At 38.3% G+C, this 24,965-nt stretch overlaps 1 protein-coding gene across 16 annotated transcripts in view; it reads right to left on the bottom strand.

Moving 5' to 3' along the window:
* The window catches only part of UNC79 (unc-79 subunit of NALCN channel complex), a 122,277-nt gene that overhangs the window by 39,840 nt on the left and 57,472 nt on the right, over window positions 1-24,965 (bottom strand). For 12 of the 16 annotated variants that reach the window (XM_075503480.1, XM_075503484.1, XM_075503489.1 and 9 more), the window contains 11 exons: window positions 22,133-22,285; window positions 19,452-20,675; window positions 16,997-17,104; window positions 13,228-13,344; window positions 11,160-11,243; window positions 8,671-8,773; window positions 6,721-6,861; window positions 2,682-2,720; window positions 1,602-1,714; window positions 1,430-1,515; window positions 350-523 (listed from right to left, as the gene is read on the bottom strand). In XM_075503480.1, the coding sequence (XP_075359595.1) occupies window positions 350-523; window positions 1,430-1,515; window positions 1,602-1,714; window positions 2,682-2,720; window positions 6,721-6,861; window positions 8,671-8,773; window positions 11,160-11,243; window positions 13,228-13,344; window positions 16,997-17,104; window positions 19,452-20,675; window positions 22,133-22,285 (2,342 nt within the window). The remainder of the gene's footprint in view (window positions 1-349; window positions 524-1,429; window positions 1,516-1,601; window positions 1,715-2,681; window positions 2,721-6,720; window positions 6,862-8,670; window positions 8,774-11,159; window positions 11,244-13,227; window positions 13,345-16,996; window positions 17,105-19,451; window positions 20,676-22,132; window positions 22,286-24,965) is intronic. The other 4 variants (XM_075503481.1, XM_075503483.1, XM_075503485.1 and 1 more) reach the window with 2 other exon arrangements.

Raw genomic sequence — 24,965 nt, 5'->3', positions numbered from 1 at the left:
TTATTTTGTTTTAACAGTTAAAAAAAGATGGATTTTTATTGCCAAAACGCTGATTCTCTCAAATGCAGTATTCTAATCTGACAAAGACAGGGCATGGAAAGCGTAGAAGAAAAAAGCCAACAAAGAGGTGAAGAGTACTCTGCTCAGAGTTGTTATGGCTACCCACAGAAAATATAATTAAAGGGATGGGTCAGACATACAATAAATCCAGTCTTCCGGAAACATTAGTTGAATTATTAGCAAATATTCACAACAACCCACTCTGATTTCTCATCCACAGCTTTCCCACTGTTTCGGTACATCCTGAACAATGGCAGTATAGCTCGTTTCAGATGTCTACACATCATACCTTAAGTGGCAAAACACAAGGGAGTTTAGTAAGGAAGGTCTGAAACTGATTACTAATTGTGGTCCAGAGGTTGCTGGGCGAATCCATCGGCAAGGCTTCCATAAAGGTAGCAATATTTTCCAAACAGCGTAGCATTGCACCCCCTGCTGGTAAATTCTTTTTGTTGTTTAAACCCTGGGAAACAAAACAAGAACTGTAAACAAATGTACACATGCAGAAGTGACCCCTTAAAGAGTATTCGGAAATGCTGAGGTTAATTTGTTCAGACCAAATACTACTTACCTCTTCTATAATGCTAATGATAAAACGTTGTGCAGGGAATTTGAACTGTGTATGTGACAGTTAAGTCTAGTTCAGTTCCTAAAGTATTGACCGAAAGATTTTGAGCCAAAATGTTATAAGCAGTGTCCTAACTCATAACCTACTTAGACTGGCATGGCAGTGAAAAAAGCAAAACTCAAAGTATTCACCAGTGGATTGCCCATGTTTTGCTTTGGATAGTTTTAAACAAGATATGTTCATTGTTAGTAGACCATGTATGCATTTTTTACTTGTGTACTAGGGTCAGGCCTGGAAAGACATAAGCGGTTTTAAAGTGATGTCAAAATCTTTGTATGAAGCAACTGCCACGTTCTTGGAAGAGCATGTGTCTAGTGCTAGTGGAAGGATAAAAGTTACAGTAGAAACAGGCCAAGTGCACAGAAGGCAGTCAGTGAAAGGCAGGCAATAAATCTTTGGACTACTTAGAGAAACTGCCAGCAGATACAGGGGAGAGGGAAAACTGAGATGTATGAGCAAAAACGTTCCTGAAAACCAAAAACAGTGCTGGGGGAAGGGATGGTCAGGAGCTGCTCGGGGCGGGGGGGTGGGGGTGGGAGTTATCAGTGAGAGCAAAACACAGAAGGAAAGAAGGAAAATGGTGAGGACAGCCTAATCCTGCTTCCAGGGAGGACAAAACAAAAATTCACATCGCTTTTGGTGATGCAAGTTTGAACTCTTAATGAATGAGGAGAAATGATCCGATATGCCTGATAATGCTAATAAAACTAGCACCATTAACAGAGCTGATTGCCAACATACCTCTAACAGCTGGCTCAGAGCAGCGATGGAACTCAGCTCACTGAAGTCCATAAGAGACGTGGCCAAGGTCCGTAAAAAACTTCCATCTGAAATTTGAATTACATATTTACACTGACTGTCCATACAGAGGTAACTGAAAGGGTCAGAAATGCACTCAGGTACCGCACATTACCTTTAATATTGCTCTGGAAGAGCTGGGGAAAGATGCCGTTGGGAGCCAGCTGATGGAACACACAACGGAGGAACTGCTTGGCCACACCTGCAGCATTTCCAGGGATCATCATGCTGAAATGAAGGGAAGGAAAAGGAAGAAGGAAATTGCATTGCAGATGAAACACTTCTCAAAGCTGACTACATGGAAAAAATAAAGATGATCCCATTCTTTTTAATTATGGAAGTGTTCAGTTATGAGTGAGACAGTCAAAAGCAAAACTGTCCTGATCCCAAAAAACAGTTCAGCATGTTGCTTTTATGACTTCAGCTCGACTATGCAGAGCTGAAAAAGTTATGTACACATACCTAAAGTACTTAAGTCTCAATAAATTGTTGCATTTTTCCTGATTCTCCACATAGTTTTATTTGTGAGTCATCTGAGTTTGAAATATAATCCTGCTCTCCCCTTGTGTATTTCAGTGATACAGGAGGAGGTTCTTGGCTTTACCATAAAACACATGAACAACAGGTAAACACACACATTATAATACTAGCTTGCCTCTTGCAGTTTCCTTCAAGAGATGAAGTACTTCCTAAACACTCATAAAATGGTTTCATTTAAAAAGCTGAAGTATTATCTATTTACTCATAAACTGCACATCTTAACACTTTTTACAGCTTCTCAAAATGAATTTGTCCTATTCAGCACCTGATTCACATAATGAGGCATCACTGCCAGGGGTTGTCCATGGCCAAGGATGATTCACTTGGTTGAATGCATGGAGATAGTTTATCAAGACAAATACTGAACACAGAATAAGCTGGAAAAGCTGCACTGAAATTGTGGAAACCAGAAGGTACCTTTAAAGTACGTCTGAATCCGAGTTTTTTCAAGTTCAATACATATGAATATGGGCTCCTGTTCATCTTCAGAACACATGAGATATTTGAAACAAGTGGGAAAGGATAGGTTTTTCCTCTTACTCACAAACCTTAAATAAGTTTTTAAGGAGTTAAATTTAGTTGATTTCAGGGCCAGGGAGGATGATGCTTTAGATTAATTGTTTAATTTTGGCTAGGGTATCCTTTGCTACCATACCTTTCTGCTTGATTAGAAAAACTGGTACTTGATGCCAACCTGGAATAAAAATAAAAAAATAAGTGAAGCTCATATGCTTTTTTTGTGTTTCATTTTTAAGTAAGCCAATAAAGTATCATTTTTTTAAATAATAAACAAAAATTTTAGAGAACATTTAAAATGTCACCAGAAAGGTCGTCTGAAGATCATTTAAATTCAGTCAAATCACGTTTGCATGACATATAAAATCTATTCAGTCTTGCAGTCTCACAAATACTTAACAGTTCTAAAGACAATTCTACCTGCCTCCCTGTACTAGCATGAAGATAATGAAGTAAAGCTATTGCCTTACATGCACATCATGGATAATTACTAACCTAGAGGGATTTGGAGAAAAAAAAGTTTGCCAGAAGCTGCCTACTGACTGAATTGATTAACACAGCAACACAGACTAAGCCAAAATTCTCTACTTGGCAGTCTGAAGTGAGGCTTCTAGTTCCAGATTTTGGCACCTAAATAACTGGCCTAATTTCAGAAAAACTAAGTACCTACGAGCTCTTACAAAGTCAGATGAGAAATACTGGGTTCTCAAAGATCAGGTCATTTATTTTAGTACATAAATATAGACTCTGAAGCCAAATATGGGCATTCAGTGATGAAAATACTGAACACAATCTTAAAGCAAAATCATGCACTTCAATATCCAGGACATGTAAATTAATAGAATCAGGGCTTATAATATCAAAGCAATACCCCTTTAATACTAAAAGCCACTAAAAAGGAACTATAAAGATGTACATTGGAAGCATCTCTTACATACAAAATACCATGCAATTTTTCTTTTCATCTGCTGGGCATCAGTATTTCAGCTGGTATAAGTTGATATGTCTAAACGGAAAGTTCATAGAGCTACACTAATTTACATCTGCTGATGATCTGGCTTTCAATGTTCATCTTTGATTCACGATCCTTGTAGGCTGGATTTAGCTGTTCCTCAATCCACTGTCAGCCCCTGTTCTGAAGACCGTTTCCTCTCTAGTCACCACTGCAAAATCCAAAAAGGACCCTAAGGCAGCTCAGTCAAATGCATCAGTGTAAACCAAAATGGATGGTGATTTTCATTAATGATGCATGACAAGCTGGGAACACAGCATACTTTCAACAGTGCAATAATCTCAGGCTGGATGGTGCAGGGAATTTAAGATTATATTCTCTTCAATTGTCCCACCATAAATCAGAAAACCTCATTAGAGCCCCTGACTCCACTGTTGTTAAGAAGAGTCCACACTAAAATACAACATATTCATCCTGCTGTGCAAAGCTAATTCTGGGTGAAAACAGGTCTGAAGCCACCTTCAAGCAATAAAGACCTTGATTCTGGAATAACTGTAGCATCTGCTTACATTAAAGCACATGAGGATTTCTGCAGAATGCAATGAGACTCACCACATGTCCAATGGACATTACACTTATTTTCAAAGATCTACTAAAGCATAGAAATACAACAACATAAAATATTTCTTCTAAAAGAAATCAAAGTCCTGTACAAAGTTTTTCTCTCCTTTTGAATGCAATAATGCAAGTGTAATTCTTATGATAAACAAAATATTTGGTTTCTAACTTTGGAAAAACTTCATGGGACATGAAATACGCTAAACACTTGGGAACGTCTGAAACTTTTTGAAATTTACAGCTTGTATGTATTTATCATTACTACTCTAAATATTTTGGTGTACAAAGGCCATGAACCCCCATCATTACCTCCACTTTGTGGACCACAAAGCAGAACAGTAAATGGACAGTAGATAGTAAATGGATGTGTTCAAATTTGTACATGTTAAGAACAGAAGTTAGGCTTTTCAAAGCTCCTTACTAACTCAAGAGCCTAAATGCCATTTTCAAACAGGGCTTTGATGCTTGGAAACCTAAATCTCACTGGAAATCAATGAAATAAGAATCAACAAGTCAAAAATCTTGATTCAGGAACTAGAGCATAAAATTAAGTGCATGCCAGAGTCTTATAAACATGTCAATCTCTAATTGTCAGTAACTTGAACCCAGAACTTTTTCTCTTCTGAAAATCCCAATAGATGCCTATCTCTACCTGCAGGTACCCAAATAACTTTTGAAAATCTTCTGTGTATTGTTTAGGTATTCTGAAACACCCTGCATTTCCTAACCCCCTGTTTCCTCTTCTAAGCATGAAGGTAGTAGTTCTTTTTCTAAGAATAAAAATGCAAGAAGTCTAATTCATTCTCACCTCTGCTGTCAGATGGATATTTGGAGGTAATGATATGGCACTGCCTGATGAAAGACAGCGACTTAGGTTATATACAAGGCACCCGAATGCCTCTCTGCTTGTATATGCTACTAATTTTGCATGTATTCAAAATAATTCCTTTGTGGGGAGCCTCGTACTGGACTTAGAATTTGTCAGATATGACAGCCAGTAGGAACAACACAGAACATTTACCAGGAATACCCCACATTGCATGCCATCTGCTGCTGTAAAACAATCAGCTGTCTCAATCCAAAGATGCAGCATTTCTTCCTCAAAGCACAGAAGAAGGTAGCCCACTCAGCCCTCATCCCTTGACAATTTATCTTTCAAATTATTTACTCTCTGTGGCTGTAGTACTGCTGTATTTACAAGAATCACACAGAATGGATAGCATCTGTCTAGATTAGAAACTTTGCCTCCATCAGAGTTCATTAGCAGTGACAGCAGGGAACTGCAGCCTTGCAATTAATGGAAATGGAGGGCTTGAATAGCTGCTCTGTTTAAATGGAATTGGGAGGTAGTGGAGAGGCAGGGCTGTGAAGAGCTGTGCCCCTGCAGAAGTCAGTCAAACAATTTTAACTTCAGTCACTGAAAAGAACATGGAAAAGGAGAGCTGCGCATCATTTCCGCACTTCTAGTGCTGCTCAGAAGTTTATTCTGAAACACCCCCAACACATCCCTCCACCTCTTAGGCAGGAAGTTATGGAAGTGGCCAAGGCAGCAACAGCAAGTAATACAATAGTAATGGTGCACTTCAATTATCCCATGCACACTGGATAAAAATCACAAAAGAAAAAAAACAGACACCAAATGTTTAAAACCTTATCAGAGACAATCTCATGCAGCAGCTGGTTAGGAAGCCCTCATAAAGAGATGTAACTCTTCACTTAATTAGCATACAAAATATGGTTGAAAAGCCTGAAGAGCTTCAGGTATGCTAATGAATGATCATACCTAGGAGTCAACAGTCCTCCAGGAGCAATAAAATTCAGAAAAGCTGACCACATTTGTGCATAACTCCTAAAGCAGGAACTACATAAAAGTGAAAAATTCCATCAAGCAGCAAAAAGGGGTAGCCAAGAGAATTTGGTCTTTACAAGAAGAACAGAAGTTGTTTAAGTACATTACATTGGAAGCACAGGGACCAGGTACACCACTTGTTAAGAAAGACTTCAAGAGAGCAGAAGAAAGGAAAGGTGAGGGAGGTTATTAGAAAAAAGAAGGCTTCTTTCAAAAAGCTAAAGTCATGTCTCGAAAGCAGAAAAGAGCACAAATTCTAACAAATCCAATATAAAAACCACAAGAAGGCAGGCCAAAAAACAGTTCAGGGAGCAACTAGCAGAAGGAATAAAAACTAACAGTAAATTTTTCTTCAAATAAAACGGGATCAAGAAGCACACCAGAGTGTATGCTGCATCAATTGCTGTTCAGGTAATAAACAGGGCACTCAAGGAAGATAAGGGTACTGCAGAAAAACTGAATTAATTATTTACATCACTGCTTACAGTGGGACAGGCTGGGGAGATTCCCGAGCTGGAACCTCCCTTTGGAGGGTAAAAGGGGAGGACATCAAAGGAGCTGCCCAAAATTGAAGTGACAGTGGAAGAAGTTACGTAAGAAACTGATAAAATGGTGAGTAACAAAGAAGCAGACAGAAAGAGATGTTATTCACCTAAGAGTTCTAAAATATATAACTTCATATAGTGAAGTTTATGTAAGCCCAATTCCAGGCACAAAATTCTTTCAATCATATGGGAGACAGGAAAGTCCTGAATTTACCTTCCTACAGACTGCATGATGTCCAACAGCAGAGGAGCAGCCAAGTCTGGACTAAGGTGAATGAAGGTTGAGAGCACAACTATGGCCAGGCCTAGTGTTTCTTCATCATATTCTTCAAGAATAGCACCACAGTCATGGCACCTGCAAAGAACAGTTTTAAAAATTGACATTAACAAATTTAAAACAAAGTATTACGATATATACATATGTGTATAATTATGTCCTTTTAAAGTACTATTATTTAGTACATTCTATTCAAAATTTATTTAGAAAGACAATGTAATTGTGATCTTTCTATAATTAATAACAGTCCATGGCTTTCAAACATTAATAGAGCTTCTCACTAGCTGCACTGGCTGTTTCTTCACTGACAGATGAAAGAGGGCCACAGGGCAGGCCTTGTTTTGGGTCCTTCATTGGTAATTGTTAGCAAATTCCCTCACTGTATTGGACTGCTTCAGTTTGTACTATCCAAGAGAAATCTGCAGCATTGAAGACTAGACCTCAGCAATGTGAACACCAGCCAGTTCGTGCGACTGGGGCTCAGGCGAGGGCTCAAGTCCCTGGCATTCTTCTATTTAGCAGCATAGACACAAACAATGACACTCATAGATGATCTTATAAGAGATGGAACAATTTCACATTGTCCTTCCTGTCAGTCATGAATTATGAATAACAAATTATACAATTAGGAAACAATGATCTGATTGGTTCCCACAGCAGCTATAGCTATTAAGAAAGAAATGAAAGGACCTCTCAGGGGCACAGAACCTTAGATTTCAGAGAAGTCTCCTTTCCCAGGGCAGATTTGCTGCTGACTCACTATTCCTTCCTGAAACGCTCAAAGACAACTGATGAAGTTCTGAAAGGGCTCCATAATGTCTAATTATAAAGGGGATGTCACATTTAGAAGAGATGAGACAGGCTTTCACAACCTACGAAAAAGGCAAACCAATGTGGGAAACTGGCTTATCTCAGCCCAGTAGGAAAGCTTGCTTAATTTGATCAATCAGTTGCTAATGACTCCAACAGGTTGTGGTATTTTAACTTAATGGAATTGTACAGGCAATTTTCTTGCCTTTGTTACTGAACAGAAAGAAAATATGCCAACAAAGTCATGAAAGTCAAGCTCAGCTGGTCTGTATGTTAATAGGTGGTGCTAGAGTTTTGGTGAAATGCCCAAAGGAAGTGCCAAAGATAAGCCTAACTTTTGGGATGCTTCACTTTGTCACACAATAAGGTCCACTTCCAGTCACAGCCTGCACAATGGCCCTGTCTTTCTTCAGTGATCATCCTGGCATGCCTGTCTACTGGACTGAGCGCAGAAGCACAAGTAAGAACTTACGGTTTCTCTTCCCAGTTTTTGACCAAATCGATGCATGGCTTCCTGCTGACTGCTTTACTTCTCCATTAAATGAGTACACTTATGTTTAACGCTTTCTTTAGAGGCATTTTAACCAATCAATTAAGGTTAGCAAAAGCTTTTGGGATCAGTCAGTATCAGCATTAAAAATGCTATGTTGGTAACCGTTGATGTGTAATCATGTGTAATCTATTTCAACAGGAACCCAAAGGAATTTTAAAAAAGAGCTTTTCTTTTTTCCTAAGGCAAAAGTGGTTTCTGATGGATCACAAGGAACCTTTGATTTAAAATAGGATGGTAAGTGCTTCCCCTGCCCTCTGTGCACACGCAATAGCCTGAGTCACCATTTTGCCTGTGCACTCACACAGGTCCTACTGAATTAAAAGCACATATTGATGGCAGTGTTTAGAAAATGTTTACCTTGAGGTAAAAAAATTTTTTACCTCAAGGTAAAAACTTAGCATAAATGCAAAAAGCTTAGCATAAATGATAGAATGGACTTCATATTTCCACAAAGTATATCTATACTTTACTTGACCTATTTGAAGTTCAACTAGTTCTTTGAAAGGAACAGAAAAAGAACTTACTTGTCAGTCATCACAGTGGGCTGGTCATCAGCAAATTCTTCTGGTGCAGGTACAAACATACTGACTATACTGGGTGCTGACAGCAGGCTAGATTTTGTGGCACCTTAAGGCAATTAGGGGAAAAAAAAAATATGGAAAGAAAAATCACTAAACATAAATCCAAACTGGTTGAAGAGCAGACTTCTAAAGAAGAGCCATAATGGTTTTACTGTGCACAGAAATAAAGTGTGTCTACAAAAGGATATATATAGCACATTCCTTGCTTCTGCCAGATTGTTCCAATTACCTAGAACTATCAATTAAGAAAAAAAATTTTAAAAAAAACTTGGAAAAAAGATAACAAAGAACAAAAATTCCAGGAAGGAGGACATAATTGTATCTACTAATTTTTTAGGGAGACAGGATGATTCTACAGTTGCTATGAGACTGGACACCAGAATATTTGCAGTCTTCTCACATACTTCCAGGGAATTGCCTTCCCATAGTTCTTGGTGACATAAAGAAGGAAATAAGTTCATATGTCTCAACACCAGGTCATCAATCTATTCATACCATCCTTAACAGATGCATAGGAGAGAAATCAGGAAAGGACTGCTAGAAGAAATAATTCATAAGGACTTGAGAAACATTGAGAATATTGGAGGGCTGATGATTAGAAATGCTTTCTGTTGAAAGTCTTCACAAGCATCTTTATTCTCCAAAGCCAAGTTGTTCAGCTGGGGGCATAGCCACTGTGATCATGCCAACATCTGGGGTTCCCTTTGCCTTTGGCACTTTTTGTGCACCTAATTTCTGACAGATGCTTGTTTTAATAGGAAAAGTTATGTATAATGGAAGATTCAAACTCTTGGCTTCTCTGAGTCCTGCCTTCCAGAATTGCAGCAATATAGGGTAGTCTGACAGTCTAACATCTCTCCAGTATGGTGGTTTTCCCACCTTGGCCCCTTTTTTTTCCATCAAGCAGACAACAGCAATTGCAGAAAAAAACCATACAGAAGAGGCAACCCTCCAGCTAGTCTGGTTGCAAAGAAAACCTTAAGAAGAATAATCAGACTTGTTCATGAGCCATCAGAAACTTGGATCAAAGCTACTGTGATGTACAAGCTGTCATTCATCTGAGATGCCTTGTGATGATGATTTAAATATTGTTAGCAGTTTTATTCTCCAGGTCACTAAGACAGAAAGAGAGATTCAATTCTTAAAGAAAAATATCTCTTTTGGTTGCCGCATGTAGCTGACATGATAGAGGCAGCATTACTCCTGTTCCCATACAGCTCAGCTCCAATAATGAATCCAGGGAGCTCACCTGGTAGACACCATCATTAGGTATATAAGCTGTCCCCAAGGGCATCTCCTTCTAAAGACCAATCTATGAAAAGCTCATTTTCTGAACCAATTTTTAGAAGAATACCAATGCCCTTTTGATGCCAATTCAACCACAGATTAAGTAATCCATTATCGACTTTCTTGCTGGTTGCTTCAATCTGCAGATTTGGATTTAATGTTAACATCAGCTTGTTCTGATAATATTTAAGTATGGAAACAGGAGGAAGCTTCTCCACCTAAGCTAGGTTCAGATGGAATTTCTGATGAGATAATCCTGGTTACTGCAGGAAAAGCAAATCTAATATCAGCTCTCAGGCAAAATAATCTAAGAAGCTCCCACAATTTCTGAACTCAAAATATGTGGAGTCATGAGGGCTTGCTTCACAAGCACAAGACAGGTTTTAAACAATCATTTTACTAAGTATGGAAGGAAATATTTCTTTTATATACAGAGTTCAGTACTTCGTAATTGTCCCCTGAGATTTTGTTGGATATGAGCAGACACTCCAGGAAGTCCAGAATACTCTTCAGTAATGTAGCACACCATACAGAATTGGAAAGAATAGGAGTAGATTTTCACATATTTTTAGCCATTTTTTCCCCCCTCACAAATGAATAAAGATCACTCTACCATGACTTTGGAAGTTTCACTGTCATGTTCTCTAGATGTAAGTCCCATTGCAGCACACAAATGCTAAAAGCTGTCATAATGCAGGTTACAATGTTGGAATAAGACTTAACTACTCAAAATAAAAATGTCCTCCCTCGTGAACTGAACAGTAAGAAAAAAAACATGATTTAGGCAAAGAAGGCAGGTCACTGCCCCACTGCAAGGCTGTAAGAAAGTCTGGATGTATTTCAGCTGTGAGGGAGGAGAGTTCATAAAGAAATGAGATTCAACCACACTCTGCATACAGAGTCTTTTATTTCCAGGTTGACAGCCAAAACAAGTACTAGCAGAACGCCAGTACTTCTTATCAGTTGTCCCTGTCTTGAATGAAATGTCTTGTCTAATAATTTTTCAATAACCTACATTCTGCAGGACAGTTGAGGGCTTTAATACAGCTGAATGGAACATAAAATTCAGCACCATTTGGTACTAACCAAAAAACCTTCCTGGCAGTCTTAGCAGAGACAGCAGGTCAAACAGACACTGAACTAACCTCTGATTCTGAGTGGTGGTCCCTCCAAGTCTGGGTTTAGGCAAACAGGGACATTGCACAGCCGCTTTCCATGCTGTATCTGCTCTGTGAATAAATACAGAACTTCAGTCTCCAGAACTATGAATCCAGCATCTGTCACCAGCACCAAAAGTCTTAAACAATTAAAACAAGAGAAAGACAAATACAACAGCTATTGAAAAAAAACAATAAAAAGAGTTAATTTTTTAACCATTGAGGCTGGGGCGGAGAGAAAGATGAAAGAAGTCCACAAAGGAAAAAGGACACAAATAACCTAATACCAAAGAAGGTATTTTAGAAAAGTAAGTGTCATTAAACAAGAAAGGAAGTGCTAGCTGTAAAGATTCAACAAGATATGGAATATGAGTCACAAAAAGAGAAAGACAGTGTTTAGAAATACCAAGAGACTAGAAGTCAGGTATAGTTTGTCCTGACAGAAGCTAGACACAAAATTATTGTATTTTACAGATGGCAAGCTTGGGAAAAAAGTGGTTTGAAATAAGAAATGAAAGAGACACATGATACCTACCAATGTAAAAAAAAAAAGATAAAGCATGCATGAACCAAGCATGCATCATACACTTATGTGGGATAAGACTATTTCCTAGTTGTTATACCCGAGTATAATGAGTCTTAAAATTGTGGTGTGACATTGAAATGTGATCAAGTAGTCACACTGAGCATTTGTCCTGAAAAAAAAAAAAACCTGTTCTGTCCAAAGACTAATTTTACTTTGAAGCTAGTGGTTGAAGAAGAGACTGAGAGATACAAAGCTTTCCAGAAAAGAACATTTTACTTCGTATCTCCATGCTTGGAGGCCTTTAGCTGGAATGAATGGTGGAGGGAAAAGTCATAGATGTTGTGAAGAAAGCTAATGGACTTGGAACCAGATTAACAAGACAGAGTTCCTAAGTGGTTTTGAGTACTGACTTGTTCCTTTTGAATACAGGCTAACTACTTCATGCAGAATGAAAGCAATAACTTCATCTCTAAACCACTGCCTGAGAACCCAGGTGATACCAGCTAAGTCTCTTCAATAAACAAACTTACCTGCTGATAGGACAAAAACCCTATTGTTATCATTGACAAATTCTGACCTTTATGATTTAAGGATCTCATGCTGAGCATGCTACTCAGGAGACTGAAGCAGAAAGGATAATCCTGAACTATATACCATACCTTTAGCCATTCTTCAGCTACAAGATTTAGTTTGATGGAACTTGATGCTGAAGGCTGAATTAAGCAAAAATTTTAACTCAGCTGTCCAGAACTGGTGGTGAGACATTCATTCAGCATGCTAAGTTCCATATAACATTTTAAGCATTCCTTTCTCTGGATGCATCTGGATCTGCTGATAAATTCCTAAGAAGCACGATTCTGTAATATCACTAACATCAAGATGGGCAATAAAATATTTAGCATTTATGATAAAACAGAGTGAATTCATTGTTTGTGACATCCGGTATGAATTTGGTCATAACAGAAAACCTTTTATAGAAGAAAAAAACAAATAAACCACTTGAGTAATGAGGAAATTATGTGCTTAATTCAGTTTTCATTACTTTGCATGAATCTTAAAGGGAGAAAAAACAGGTCAGTGAGTGAACAGAAACTTCAGGTGTTCAGCATGAGCTGGCAGAAACTTCTCTAAAGAGAAATAAAACTGGCTGGTATAAGGCACAACTCCTTGGTGTACCAACACCATTGTAAACATACATGCAAATAAATGATTCCATGCACCAGGGATGAAATCCTATACCTAATGAAATCAACACTGATACTCCCATTTCATTCAATGAGGCCAGGAAACAATCCAAGTAATATGCAAAACTGTGGGGACACCACTGTACCAGAGGGACTACCTCCCAAAATGTAACTATTCCAATTCATACCAGGTGAGAATCTGGTACTCACTATAAAGTTTCACTTTGGACTTGAGATTGATTACTTATCTGCAATGGTAGAATAGAAACACTCACTTTTTAAATGGATTGATACAGAAAGTAATTGGTTTAGGAAATAGAAATAAAGAACAATAAATGCAGCTCACCAGTATCCCAAGTGCTGATATTGTGGGGAGCACTAGACTGGTGTTCCAGCTGCCTCTTCATTATCTGGTTCATTGTCAGAGCTCCCAAAGAGCCTCTTTTCATTTGTCTGAACTGAGCTGCAAGTCAGAAATGCAAAAGGATTTCAGGGGCTCAGACAACACGTAAAACTACTCTTTTTTCCTGATCTTACAAGCCAGCATGAGATAAATACTGAAAGGACAATGACTGCTTGCTCTAAGGATCTTGCTCAAGTCAATATGCACTTTTCACGCAACTACACAGGGTACAATTCTGGCTCCAGTGACATCAGACATAAGTGACTTGGATTCAGGATGTCATCTGCTGTGTCAACTGTCAGTGCCTTTTTGTCTCCAAATATCATGAAAGCTCTTCAAAACACTTGGTATCTGTGAAGTGTAAGATACTACCCCAAAATTCCCATGCTGACAGGTGATAAATGTATACTTGAATCTCACTCACATACAATGTACCGAGGAAGGAAACTTGGTCTTCTCCCAGCAAAGTATGGAGGACTGCTCTGTCCATGCTCACCATAGGAAAACAAATTCACTGACTGTGTACCACTAGCACCCTTCATGGGTGATGGAACCTGAACAGGGCTCCTAAATACCCACCACTCAGGCATACCACCTGCACATTATTCTGAAGTGTGAAGCCAGCATGCCTTTGAAGATAGGTCCCTTTTGTAACTTCACTGCCATTCTTCTTACACGCAGCTATCAAGCAACAAGCATTGGATTTTTCCTCATCCAACTATTTACAATACTTCTTTAAATGGATATTACTGTTTGCTTTAAGAGATGTGTCTCACTGGATAATGATCCCACACAAAAAAAACCCCCAAACAATTGTGGATTTAAAATTTAAGACTTTTTTGGTCATGTATTTTCTCAGTGCTTAAATGGAGGAAGAAACAGATCATATACAACTCCTGACTTTCTTACTTTTTTCTCCATTCATAAGAAAATTCAGATTGAACGAACATAATACATTTGTTTTGACAGTTGAGTCTGAGCAATGTATTTCCGCCACTGAAACCAAAATCATTGTTCACAGTATGAAGACAGAGTTTTAAGGCCCTGCTTGAACAAGGCATATGAGACTGCTGACACACATCTCCATGCAGGAAAGCTTTTAAAATGTTGCCTTCAGTATATGTTTAAGTGCTTTCCTCAACAGGGCCTTGAAGCAAGGGTAACAAAGCAAAATCTTCTCCTAATGATTATTTTCATCTGCAACTACATTCAACATCGTTAAAAAGAATATTAACATAATATCAGGTAGTTCTGTACTAAAATTCCAAACAGTACCCAGCTAAGCTCTGAAAATAAACTCAGCATTTCACATTATTAACCGTGATGAAGACGTACAGACAAGGGATGGACTACAATTTTCAGAAAGGTCTGAGGGGTTGAGTGCCTTCTCCTAAACTTGCTCTACTCAGTTTCTATCTGAGCGTTTCAAATTCAGAGAAAGCAGAGTATTCCCTAACAAAACAAATACAGGCCCTGAGTAATAATAAACACAATGATAACTTCAGTGGGAATCTGCACACTGAAATTATTTTATTAGGTGAAGTATTTTAAGTTTTCCCTCATTATATCCTTTGAATGTATCAGAGTGCATTTAAACTCTATTTTTGGTCCAAGTACAAACTTCTCCAGCATTGCTGCAAAGCAGTCCTTGTATAACTGAACTTCTGGAACTGAACCAGACCAGGAGACGATTCCATGTTTCACTTTTAAAAGTTATATTGCAGCTGCCTTTCACAGCAAATTAGGAGAAAAATAGAATTTCCATCGTTTCCAGGGCAAGGATTTTAAATAGATGCTTTATCACTTTATCAAGCATAGAATTTCCTGATGAAAGAACAGCAATTAACGTTAGAACTGACAAGACTGCTTGGAGTGCAGATGACTGTCAAAATATAGAAAATAATTATCTCTTTGAATTTTCTTAACAGCTTTTGCGATTGTAATTAAAAAAATTTCATGCATATTTCACATAATCAGGCTACTGTTGAGCAGGTTTGGATTTCCAGGGTTATTTACCTGATTTCTCAAGGACAGCCATGATTTCAAATACTGATAAGTTAAGAAAAAAATCTAAAAGACAAAAAACCCAGAGAGCTGCCAGCCTTTGAACAGTGTTGGAGCCAGGCTGATTGCTGTGGACCAGCACGTGACTTTTCATGCCTATGACTGGCTAGTGGCATAGGGAGGGAAGTTTTCCTTGATCAGATTTTCCACAAGAAACCTAACAATCACGAGGAGATAACTAACCTTCATATAGTAGCTGGTGAGCCATTCATATGTTAGCTAGTGATCTGGTCAATCATCCCTCCATTGCTGTGGAATTCTCTACTCAAGAAGAGAAGTCCAAAGGCAAAATCTTCCTATCACGGTTAATGATGTATGCTTTCTGTGGCCAGGCACTGGCTGTACGAGTAATGTTATCTACTTGTGTTACAGAACTGCCTTGTGCTTACAGTCCTGATCAGGGCTTATTATGCAAAGCACTGTAAAGACACATAGAAGAAGGTCAAAACTATTTCAGTCTAAATGGACGAGAGACACAATGGGAGCATTCATGTCCCTTTTTGCAGTTGGAAACTGAGGCACACAGGAAGAGGAAAGGAATATTTACAAAGGAATGCAGACTTAATATCATATAGATACTATTCCCAATTTCATATATTGGAATTTACAGGAACACCTAGCACTCAGTGAAACCAGACAGAGATAGGTCTTAACTGGCATCTCTTTAGCTGCTTTAGTAAGTGACATCTGTATCATTAGGTAGCCAACAAATGTACCCTGACTACAAGATGCACATGACACAAGACACTTGTGGTAAAACTGGAGAGGAAACCTCTAATTTGGAGTACTCATCTAGCATGTCTAAAATAACATCTTCCTTTAATAGGCCAGACACCCTTTCCAATCAAATCAGCAGATGCTGAATTTCACAAATTAAAATTTAACTTTTCTACAGCAATCTGAAATTGCAGTTCAGCAAGATGGTTGAGCTGATCTAGCAGCTCACTGGTATCAAAGCAGGTCATCATTTCCCCTCCCTTTTCTACTAGTCAGAGTCCTGCTCCATCAACCTTTGGATGTGTTACTTAACATTACCTAGATGGACAGGCCATTCTGGATTTTGTTAGTGTTGTAAGATGCCTCCACCTTCCAATGTTATCTACATCTGCTCTGTTAAGCCATGTGTCAATGTCTACTTAAACCAACCCAGCTCAGTTTCCATTTAAATGGGTATGGGAGTCTCAGATAAACAGTTACCGCATTTCAGCCAGCAGCTGAGGAAGTGGCATTTCAAGGCATTTTACAAAAATTGCAAGAGATTTTTTTCCTGAGGTACAGCAAGAAATGTACTGAAGATCATAGTAACAGCCCTGTGGAGCTCTCATCCTCTGCTTTTGTGCGCTGACAGTTGACAATGCTTTCTCTCACTGGAAAATAAACATTCAGCTTTAGTGAAATATTGCTTTTAGCTGCCTGCTCTAATTCAAGAAAACCACATCTGTCAAATTTGCCATGTCACAACAGAAAATCTTGCAGCCACTAACTGCTAAAGTCCTGCTGACCATCAGAGATTCAACAGATCTAATGATATCCAACATAGCTGTAAGATTCAATGAAACTCGGGGGAAGGCATTTACCATACATGATATGCATCTGATGCATAAATACAGCAACTTAGATGTAATCCTCAAACCAGAGGTAAACTTACTTGATATGGAAGAGTGACTACTTGTCTCTGGGACACCTGCTTCAAGGGTTGGTGCAGATGATGACTCTCTTGGCATTTCCAGTGTTGAAAGTCCTTTGGCAGCAGGATCTGCATATGAAAATTGTGCTTAAACTCCCAGTATTTAGAATCAATAAATATCTTCCATCCATTTTCTCCCTGGATGCCTTTTTCACATCTTTTCAGTCATCCATTCACCATCTGGCATTCCCAGCAGTTTTAAAAGGATTCAGTGTGTGTCGTAAGAATTTCTATAGAGGCACAGGGATCTACTGCTTAAAGTCACTTTTTAAAGTAGATTTCTACCTATGCTCTTTAGAGCTCAGAAGTAATAAATGCACATAGAGTTTGATTTTGATCCCACTCACAGAGTGATTATCAGGACCACCAACATGGAAATAAGAGAGGTACTACTAGTAGAAAGCTAGTCTAAGTGACAGCTCAGCATCTTTTAAAAGCCGTATCTCCAACATGTTATCAATTTTCATTCAAAGGGCTGCTGATCTAGCAATTGATGCTAAAGATTCAAAGAGTTTAAGATTCTATCATTAAAAAGAAAAATAAGCCATTAAGACTAATGTTTTTATTTTATGATAATTGATACTGTCAATATGGGAAGAATAAAGCAAAGAAATTTTCAAGTGTTGATGGCTGGTTTCAGCATACCCTATAAAAATGAATATGTATCTGTGCTGTAAAAAGTCTCAGGCAGGAAACTCTGTAGCCCAGCATCGTGCACTTGAAGAAACAATGCATTAGGATATTTAATTCAGAGATCAGTTATATCAGAAGCCTAAAACATATGGAAGTATAATAGGCTGACAAAGCTTGAATAAGACTTTGAAATTATAATCAGCCCATTATGACGGTGATAGTAAGCCTACTTAAATGAATTACAACACATATGTTCTCAAATAAACTAATCAATAAGGCTAAACAAAGCAAAACAGAACATGAGATACATTAAACTGCCAATGTCACTAAATTACCTAGTTATGTGAATTGCCTATATCAACCTGTAATGCATTTAATGAGTCATTGTGAATGTTCTATGCTCCCCTTGGATGACATACTTAGATGCATGCAGCCAAACGACCATCATATATGCTATAATCCTAGGTTCCACATGGTGTTTCAGAACTGGGACAGCCCTTCCAAGCAGTTTCAAGGATGATAGTGTTAGTTATGGCATGAAAACTGGCCCTTACTAATGGTCAAAAATAATTTGAGTCTAATTGTACAATTCTTTCATGACCATTCTTCTCTAAGAACCTATGTGAAAAGTTCAAAAGCACTGGGCTCTCTTTTGTTTTTACAAAGCTCCAGCGGTTCTTCAGCTTACTGGAACCATAAATGGGATGATAGGCCTGAAACATAAAGGGAACAGCATAACTATGATCACACTGAATGATTTCTCCTTGTAAAAGTGGAATATCGTAATATAAAATTATACTATGGTTCCCTCTGAAGCAATTAAGAAAGAAGAAGTGAGGTCAGGACTGCATAATATTCCTCCTCACTTCACTGGCACCAAAGAACTGAGGCTTGAAGGATTCTTTCCTTTTTTAACTAATATGTTAAAAAAAGACTGATAAAATTTTAATAGCTGAAAAATCCTGGGAAACAAACAGCCACAGAAGTAAAGAGGCAGCAGCATACAGTTTTTAAAACTGTTTGACACATCCAATTGGAAACTAAGGAAACAGCTAAAACACACTTCTCTCCATCTGAAAAACTTAGTACCAAAACCCTGTATTGAAATGACCTGAAAAAACTTGGGATACACAGAAATACTGAATGGCTTCCCCCATGCTTGAACTTTAAATCTTTAACAAACACAAGCTGTGTAAGCTTGGTGGATACCCAATATAAAGAAGGCTACAAATAGTTTTTAGTGTATAAAAACAAAATATGTGTCTATGTCTGATCCTAAATGCAAACTGTGGTTAATTTCAAGTGCTCTTAGTTCTGACGTCTACAGCCTGCTCAGCTTTACACTTTGTGATCCAGTCTGCTTCCCACTGCCTTATGCTTGCAGAAGAAATAACGGCCAAAAATCACTACACACACAAGAGAATCAGTGTAGCATGGACTAGATTAGCAGGATAAAAGGCACGGAAGTATGACAATTTTTCTGACTTCCCTCATAAAGAAGCCATGGAGTTTCACTCCCTAACTTGGATATCAGAACCAATATTTTTGTCAGTGAGCTCCACTTCCTTTTCAAATGGGCCCTCACACATGCACAATACCTGTATGGTTAGTACATTCCTTGTGAGAAACAAACACCTGAAAGCATTCAGCTAGCTCAGACGGCATCAGATGCTATATATACACATCACTCCCTATACATATACACATCTCTCCCTACACTGGTCTGTTACCAAAACCTTCACACAGTAATAAGCCTTTTGATTGGGTCAGTGATTGAGCTCACCTGCCTCCTTCTGCTCTCCCAGCTTGTCAAGGATGTTAAAGGAAATGTCCAGGTATTCTCTCTGAATAGCACTCACAGCAATCTTCCTCTGCTTCCTCTGGCGGGGAACAATCTGAATCTTAAATTCTGACTCCTCAGTCTCCTCTTCTTGTTTCTGCTCCATGTTTTGTTCAGTGTCAGACTCCGTGTTGGTATCAAGTTTATCACTTTCTGTTTGGTTTTCAGAATCTTCAGGGACTTTAATAAGCACTGTCTTTACATTTGGGCTTGGAATTGCTCCACTAGGTCTAATTTCCTCCATGCTGAGCTCAGAATTATCATCAAGGGACATTTCTGGAAGGGCAAATGACTTCTGCAGCAGGTCCCTTTTCTGTTTCAGTGTTAGTGGGTTCCCACAGGACATGTCCTTAAGTTCTTCTGGCTTAACTAACTCTGAAGAGTCCTTTTGATCTTTCGGAGACGTGGAAAGGATCTCTTCTATTCCTGCTGAAGCATTGTTGCTTGTATCTTTAGAACTAAAGTCTTTGGAGCAATCTTCAATGCTGAACTGGACCAGAGGAGTTGTGCTGAGACTAAGTGCAGAGATGTTGATAGGAGTTGAGGGAGACGACACAGCAGTTTTGCCAGAGACCTTGTCATTCAACTGGTTTGTCGTTTCTTCTTCTTCATCGCTCTCCACTATTCTAAGGGGAGGAAGTGGTTCAAAGACTAACGAGTCACTGTCTGAAGTGGAGAGTACTGAATGCTTTTCAGGACCTGATGTTGAGTCAGAGGACAAATCTATCAGATCTAAATCTTCCTTGGGACCAGCAGGTTTAACTGGAGAGTCCACTTTCACTTCATAGGTTTCCATGCAGTTTAACCTAACTTCTGGTATGACAGGTCTCCTTGTTTCCTGGAAACTCTCTGTACGAGGAAGATTTTCTTGTGTTTCTATATTTTCAGCTTTAGTAGAAGAATTCTGCCGAGATCGTCCATAATCACTCTGCCTATGTATGGCATAAGCAGCAGGGACAGGTGGTTTTTCTAAGTCACACCGGTCTATGCAGGACTTCCTGCGATGTTCATCTAATGAAAACAACAGGGAGTCTGCATTCCCTATATCAAGAGATTTTTGTTTTAGAGAGCGCAGTTTTTTTTTCTGAATGCTTTCTTCTCTCACACAGCGTAGAATACTGTCTTGTAAGGCCCCCGTCTCTCTATATTCAGCCAGCTCTATTTCACCTGATTAAAACAAAAAGAGCTAATACTACCTCAATTGGAGACTTACGGCAGGTATCTTAATCTTTATCTCACAATTCAACATGACTGGCATTTCAAATACAAACCTAGTATTAGTCAAAATTGTCTAAATTTTGTTTTAAGCTCAAAGCCACATTACAGATTTTTACAGTGAACAACAACAAAAAAACCTACTATTTGGATAATGGGGTTTATCTACATTCTATCCAAATTCTACTCATCCTGGACAGAGGTACCCTGAAGATAGACTGTTTAACCTTATGGATTGGATAGAAGATAGCACAGGCAAGTAATTTCTACAGACACTTGGGATGGCTACATTAGGCATGAGAGATGAAAGAAGAAATGAGCTACACAGACCATTCTGAAGAGGTTTCAAAATAAATTTGGACTACAGCATTGTGGACATCATTTGGACATCAGTGTATATTAGAGCACATCTACATGTTATTTGCTGCAGCAAAGTGGGCTTAACATAGATGCATCTAATTCAAGAAACAAGGGTAGCAATAGCAATGAGGATGCAGCAGCACAAGCCTGAGATCAGACAGGTATTCAGAGAATTTTTTCCCCCAGTGATCCTAGACCCCAGCAGAGTCTAGCAACTACCGCACCACATCGTCCTAGGAAGGAGTAAAGTGAGCAGAGTTATACTTGTTGGTACTACCACTGCATTGGTGTTTTACTCTGTGAACACATTCATTTGGAATATTTTAGAAGGTTACCACTGTTGCTATTATGAAAGACATATTTTCACATAAAACAGAATATTCCTGATCATTATTATCCCCATATTTCAAAATGCTCCACATTTGTATAACCACGCAAAAAAAAGCAGTGAGAAAAGTTAAAGTAAATGTTTGCTCTAGTCAGAATCATTCCCCCCGTGCAAACACCTGAAAGAAAAAAAGGCAGGTGGGTGGTGGTGGAAATGTCTTCAATTTTTTTTAGGGTATTCATTTCAGGAACCTAAATTGGAAAACAAAATCCTTCCTATTTTTTGAAACCACCAAATGGCCCTTTTTACCAATGGAAAACCATCATATTTGCAGCAGCAACAACAAATTTGCTTACCCTAGAGTCCCACCTCATCAAAAAAATCAATTTCTGGGAAAAAATAAATGTGAGTAAAAATCTTCAGCCCAATGATGGAAGAAAATTGCAACAAATCCTCTTAAACATTTCTGCATCCAAAAGAGCTTAAAGTTTCAGAAAACAATTGCTGATTTTAGATATTTTTATTTTGGAGTGCCTACTTTGTGACTCGTTTAAGAGATTTCATTCAGGGAAATGAGGAATACCTGCTCTCAAAAGTCAGACAGAGTCCTTGCATTCAAATTGGGTAGTGCAACAAGCTCTACAAAGAAAGTTGGTAGCTTGAAACTAAGAGTAGGAAATTGTATTTCTGCATGAGTTTATACCAACAAAACAATTCATACTTCTCTGAGCATTCATCTCAACTGGTTGATATTTCACCATTTTGCTGCCACCAATTCTTTTCAATCTTGCAAAGAAAGTTTGAGATTCTTTATTGCAAGGTCCAGTTGGTGTATCATGAATATCAGATTCATCAAAAACACTGTCTTCCTCTGCTGGAGAAAAAAAAAAAAAACAACTTTATTAAGAGACTGAAATTCCTTGAATGAAAAGCTGTCTGTGTAACAAAACCTCAGCTAGTTTCAGTTAAACTTGAACTGGAAAATGAAGAATCGTCTGAAGTTTGCAAGAAAATTTATATCCCAGGTATAACTTTGCCATTCTTGTTACATCTTGAATTAAGGTCAGAAAGGACAGAGATAAATGAAAAATGGGTTACAATTCAACAAACGTATATCAAAGCTTTTACCATTCTAAGCTGATCTTTCCTACTACTAATAATACAGATTGTTTAGATGGAAGAAATAGAATATATCTGGATACTGACTTGAGTAAATAACTTCTACAGTGCTCAACGAGAAATGGTAAATTGAAGAAGATGGAAATTAGTACAAGAACTGCAAGGTCAGTAATAAACCAGCAAAATAGGAAAGTGAAAAAAGAAGACACGGATAATCTTGGGAAGCTGGTAATAGTAATTGAATAACACCTAAGAGTATGAATTATGAAATTATTGATCAAAGTAGTAATAGTAAAACATTATGCTCTAATTTGAGACCTGCTGATTGAAAATGGCAGAGAGTAAGAAAGATCCAAATCTATTTACCCATCAAAAAATAACCACATCACCTGTATAAAATGGCTATAAAAAAAAGAAATTAAAAAAGGAAAAATCCATATCTATCATGTCTAATGATTCACCTCCAAGGAAGTAAGAAACACTACTGGGACAATACAGGAAACAGAGCACTCAACAGAAGAAACAAAAAAGTTTGCCTTGTTTATTCTAGTAAGCAAACATGGAGAGAAAATGCATTTGGTGTCTAGGAATGAAAAGGCAAGTAAGCCAAAGAGTTAGAATGGCCAAAACCTGAAGACTTAAACTGGACATTAATACCTTCAGCTTTGAAATTGGAGGAAAGTTTCTACTACATGTGAAGCTCTGGAACTGCCACCTAAAAGCATCGGGGATAAGATACCTAATTGATATAATGGATCCAGAAAAATCAATCAAAGTCGATAGTAAGAATTTCTACAGGGACTGGGTTTAGTAAGTTAGGAGATCACTTTTAACATCATGTCCTATGTGTCTAACTTCTGCCCCTTGGCAACAAATGCTTCTTCTCACAGGATTTATCATGAGTTCTACAACAGTCTGTACGCTTGCCGTGATCCCCACAACAAAGTTTGGCAGAAGAATTAGGAAAAAGGTTCAATAGTGGGAAAATCCATCTTCAGCATAGGGATTCTTGCTGCCTGACAATGAAATCCTCATCTGTGGATCATCTAAACACCACCTTTGATGATGACAGCAGCACACATACTACCTGACCAGAGACTAAACAAGCCTCCTTAGAAATGGTGCGAAAGGCTTCAACTTTCCAAGTCCTTATGGAATTATATTGGCTGCTTCTTGCAGGTGGAAGAAAACTTTTCTACATCCTCTTTTTTCTGCAGCACTTCAGCAAAGGAGGAGAATCAGCCCTATGATTAAGTCAGCATTTACAGAGTAAAATTTGCCCATTTATGGTCCCTTACCTCTGAGCAGCCCAAAGCCCTTCACAACAGCTCTGGAAAGCAAGTAAATATTATTCTGCTTACTTTAAACATAGGGAAACAATGATGAAGTGAGACAAGAGGCCACCCAGGGAATCAGTGTTGGACACAAGATTGGAACACTGTTTTCTAAACCTAACTTGGCACTTACTGTGAAGAGCAAGCTGGGTACTTAGGCACCTTGCTTTGTCTTAAAAACATCTCAGAATCAATCCAGAAACTGAATGCATTTTGTAAATGTATTACTACTACCCTCAGCATTCTTAAGTCATTATGAATTAAGTCATTAACTCAGCTCAAAACAAAGACAAATTCATAGTAAGTCCACAGTTATCTGAACCCTCTTAGCCCTCCTCTAGCAATACAAAACATCCAAGTGAGTGCAAATATGCAATACATTGTTTACATCCATTTTAAGATTGCTTTAATTTGCTACAGATGAGTAATAGGGTGTTCAGGCAAACAAAATTTTGTGTCCTTGTTCTGCTGGATATCTTTTTATGAGCCACAAGCAGCAGAAGAGGAAAAGGTACTGACGTATAAAAAGAGTGCTTCTTGTATTCTTCTTCAGAAGAAGAGTTTGCTGCACACTAGGAAGACTGAGAAGGAGGATGTAAATAGCAAATAAGCAGCTAAAAGGCAGAATAGCTCAAAGGCAGCTACAGATTAACATAAAAAGAACCTGTTAAAGTTTGATCATAAATACTTATCATGTAATAAACTTCATAATTGTAAGGAACTACACTGAGTGATACCATGTTATTTCAAGCCCCAACCTTACACCAGTTCACAGCATCACAGTACCTCTGTTACAGCTAGCAAGCACAGAGTTAACAATTGGATGCAGACTCTAAGGGCTGAACCACTCTCTTCCGCCTTTAGACATCTACATCATATACGTCTGCATGTAAGCTAGTCAACTTCAGCTCCTTTTACAGAGAAAAGCAAACTATAGGCTGAGTTCACCAATTTCTCTTTTCAACATCAAATATTTGCTACTATGCCATGTTATTAGAAAGTATAATTGGAATGCGGTGTCAGGCTGGTTGCACACCTTGTGCGTGGGCATGATCAGTTAATATTATCAATAGAAAGGCCAAGGACTATCCAGGCATGGTG

The sequence above is a fragment of the Mycteria americana genome, chromosome 5 (assembly GCF_035582795.1).
Source record: "Mycteria americana isolate JAX WOST 10 ecotype Jacksonville Zoo and Gardens chromosome 5, USCA_MyAme_1.0, whole genome shotgun sequence".
Lineage (NCBI taxonomy): Eukaryota > Metazoa > Chordata > Aves > Ciconiiformes > Ciconiidae > Mycteria > Mycteria americana.
The sequence above is the reverse complement of the archived record's forward strand: the minus strand, read 5'-3'. Positions and strand labels throughout refer to the sequence as shown.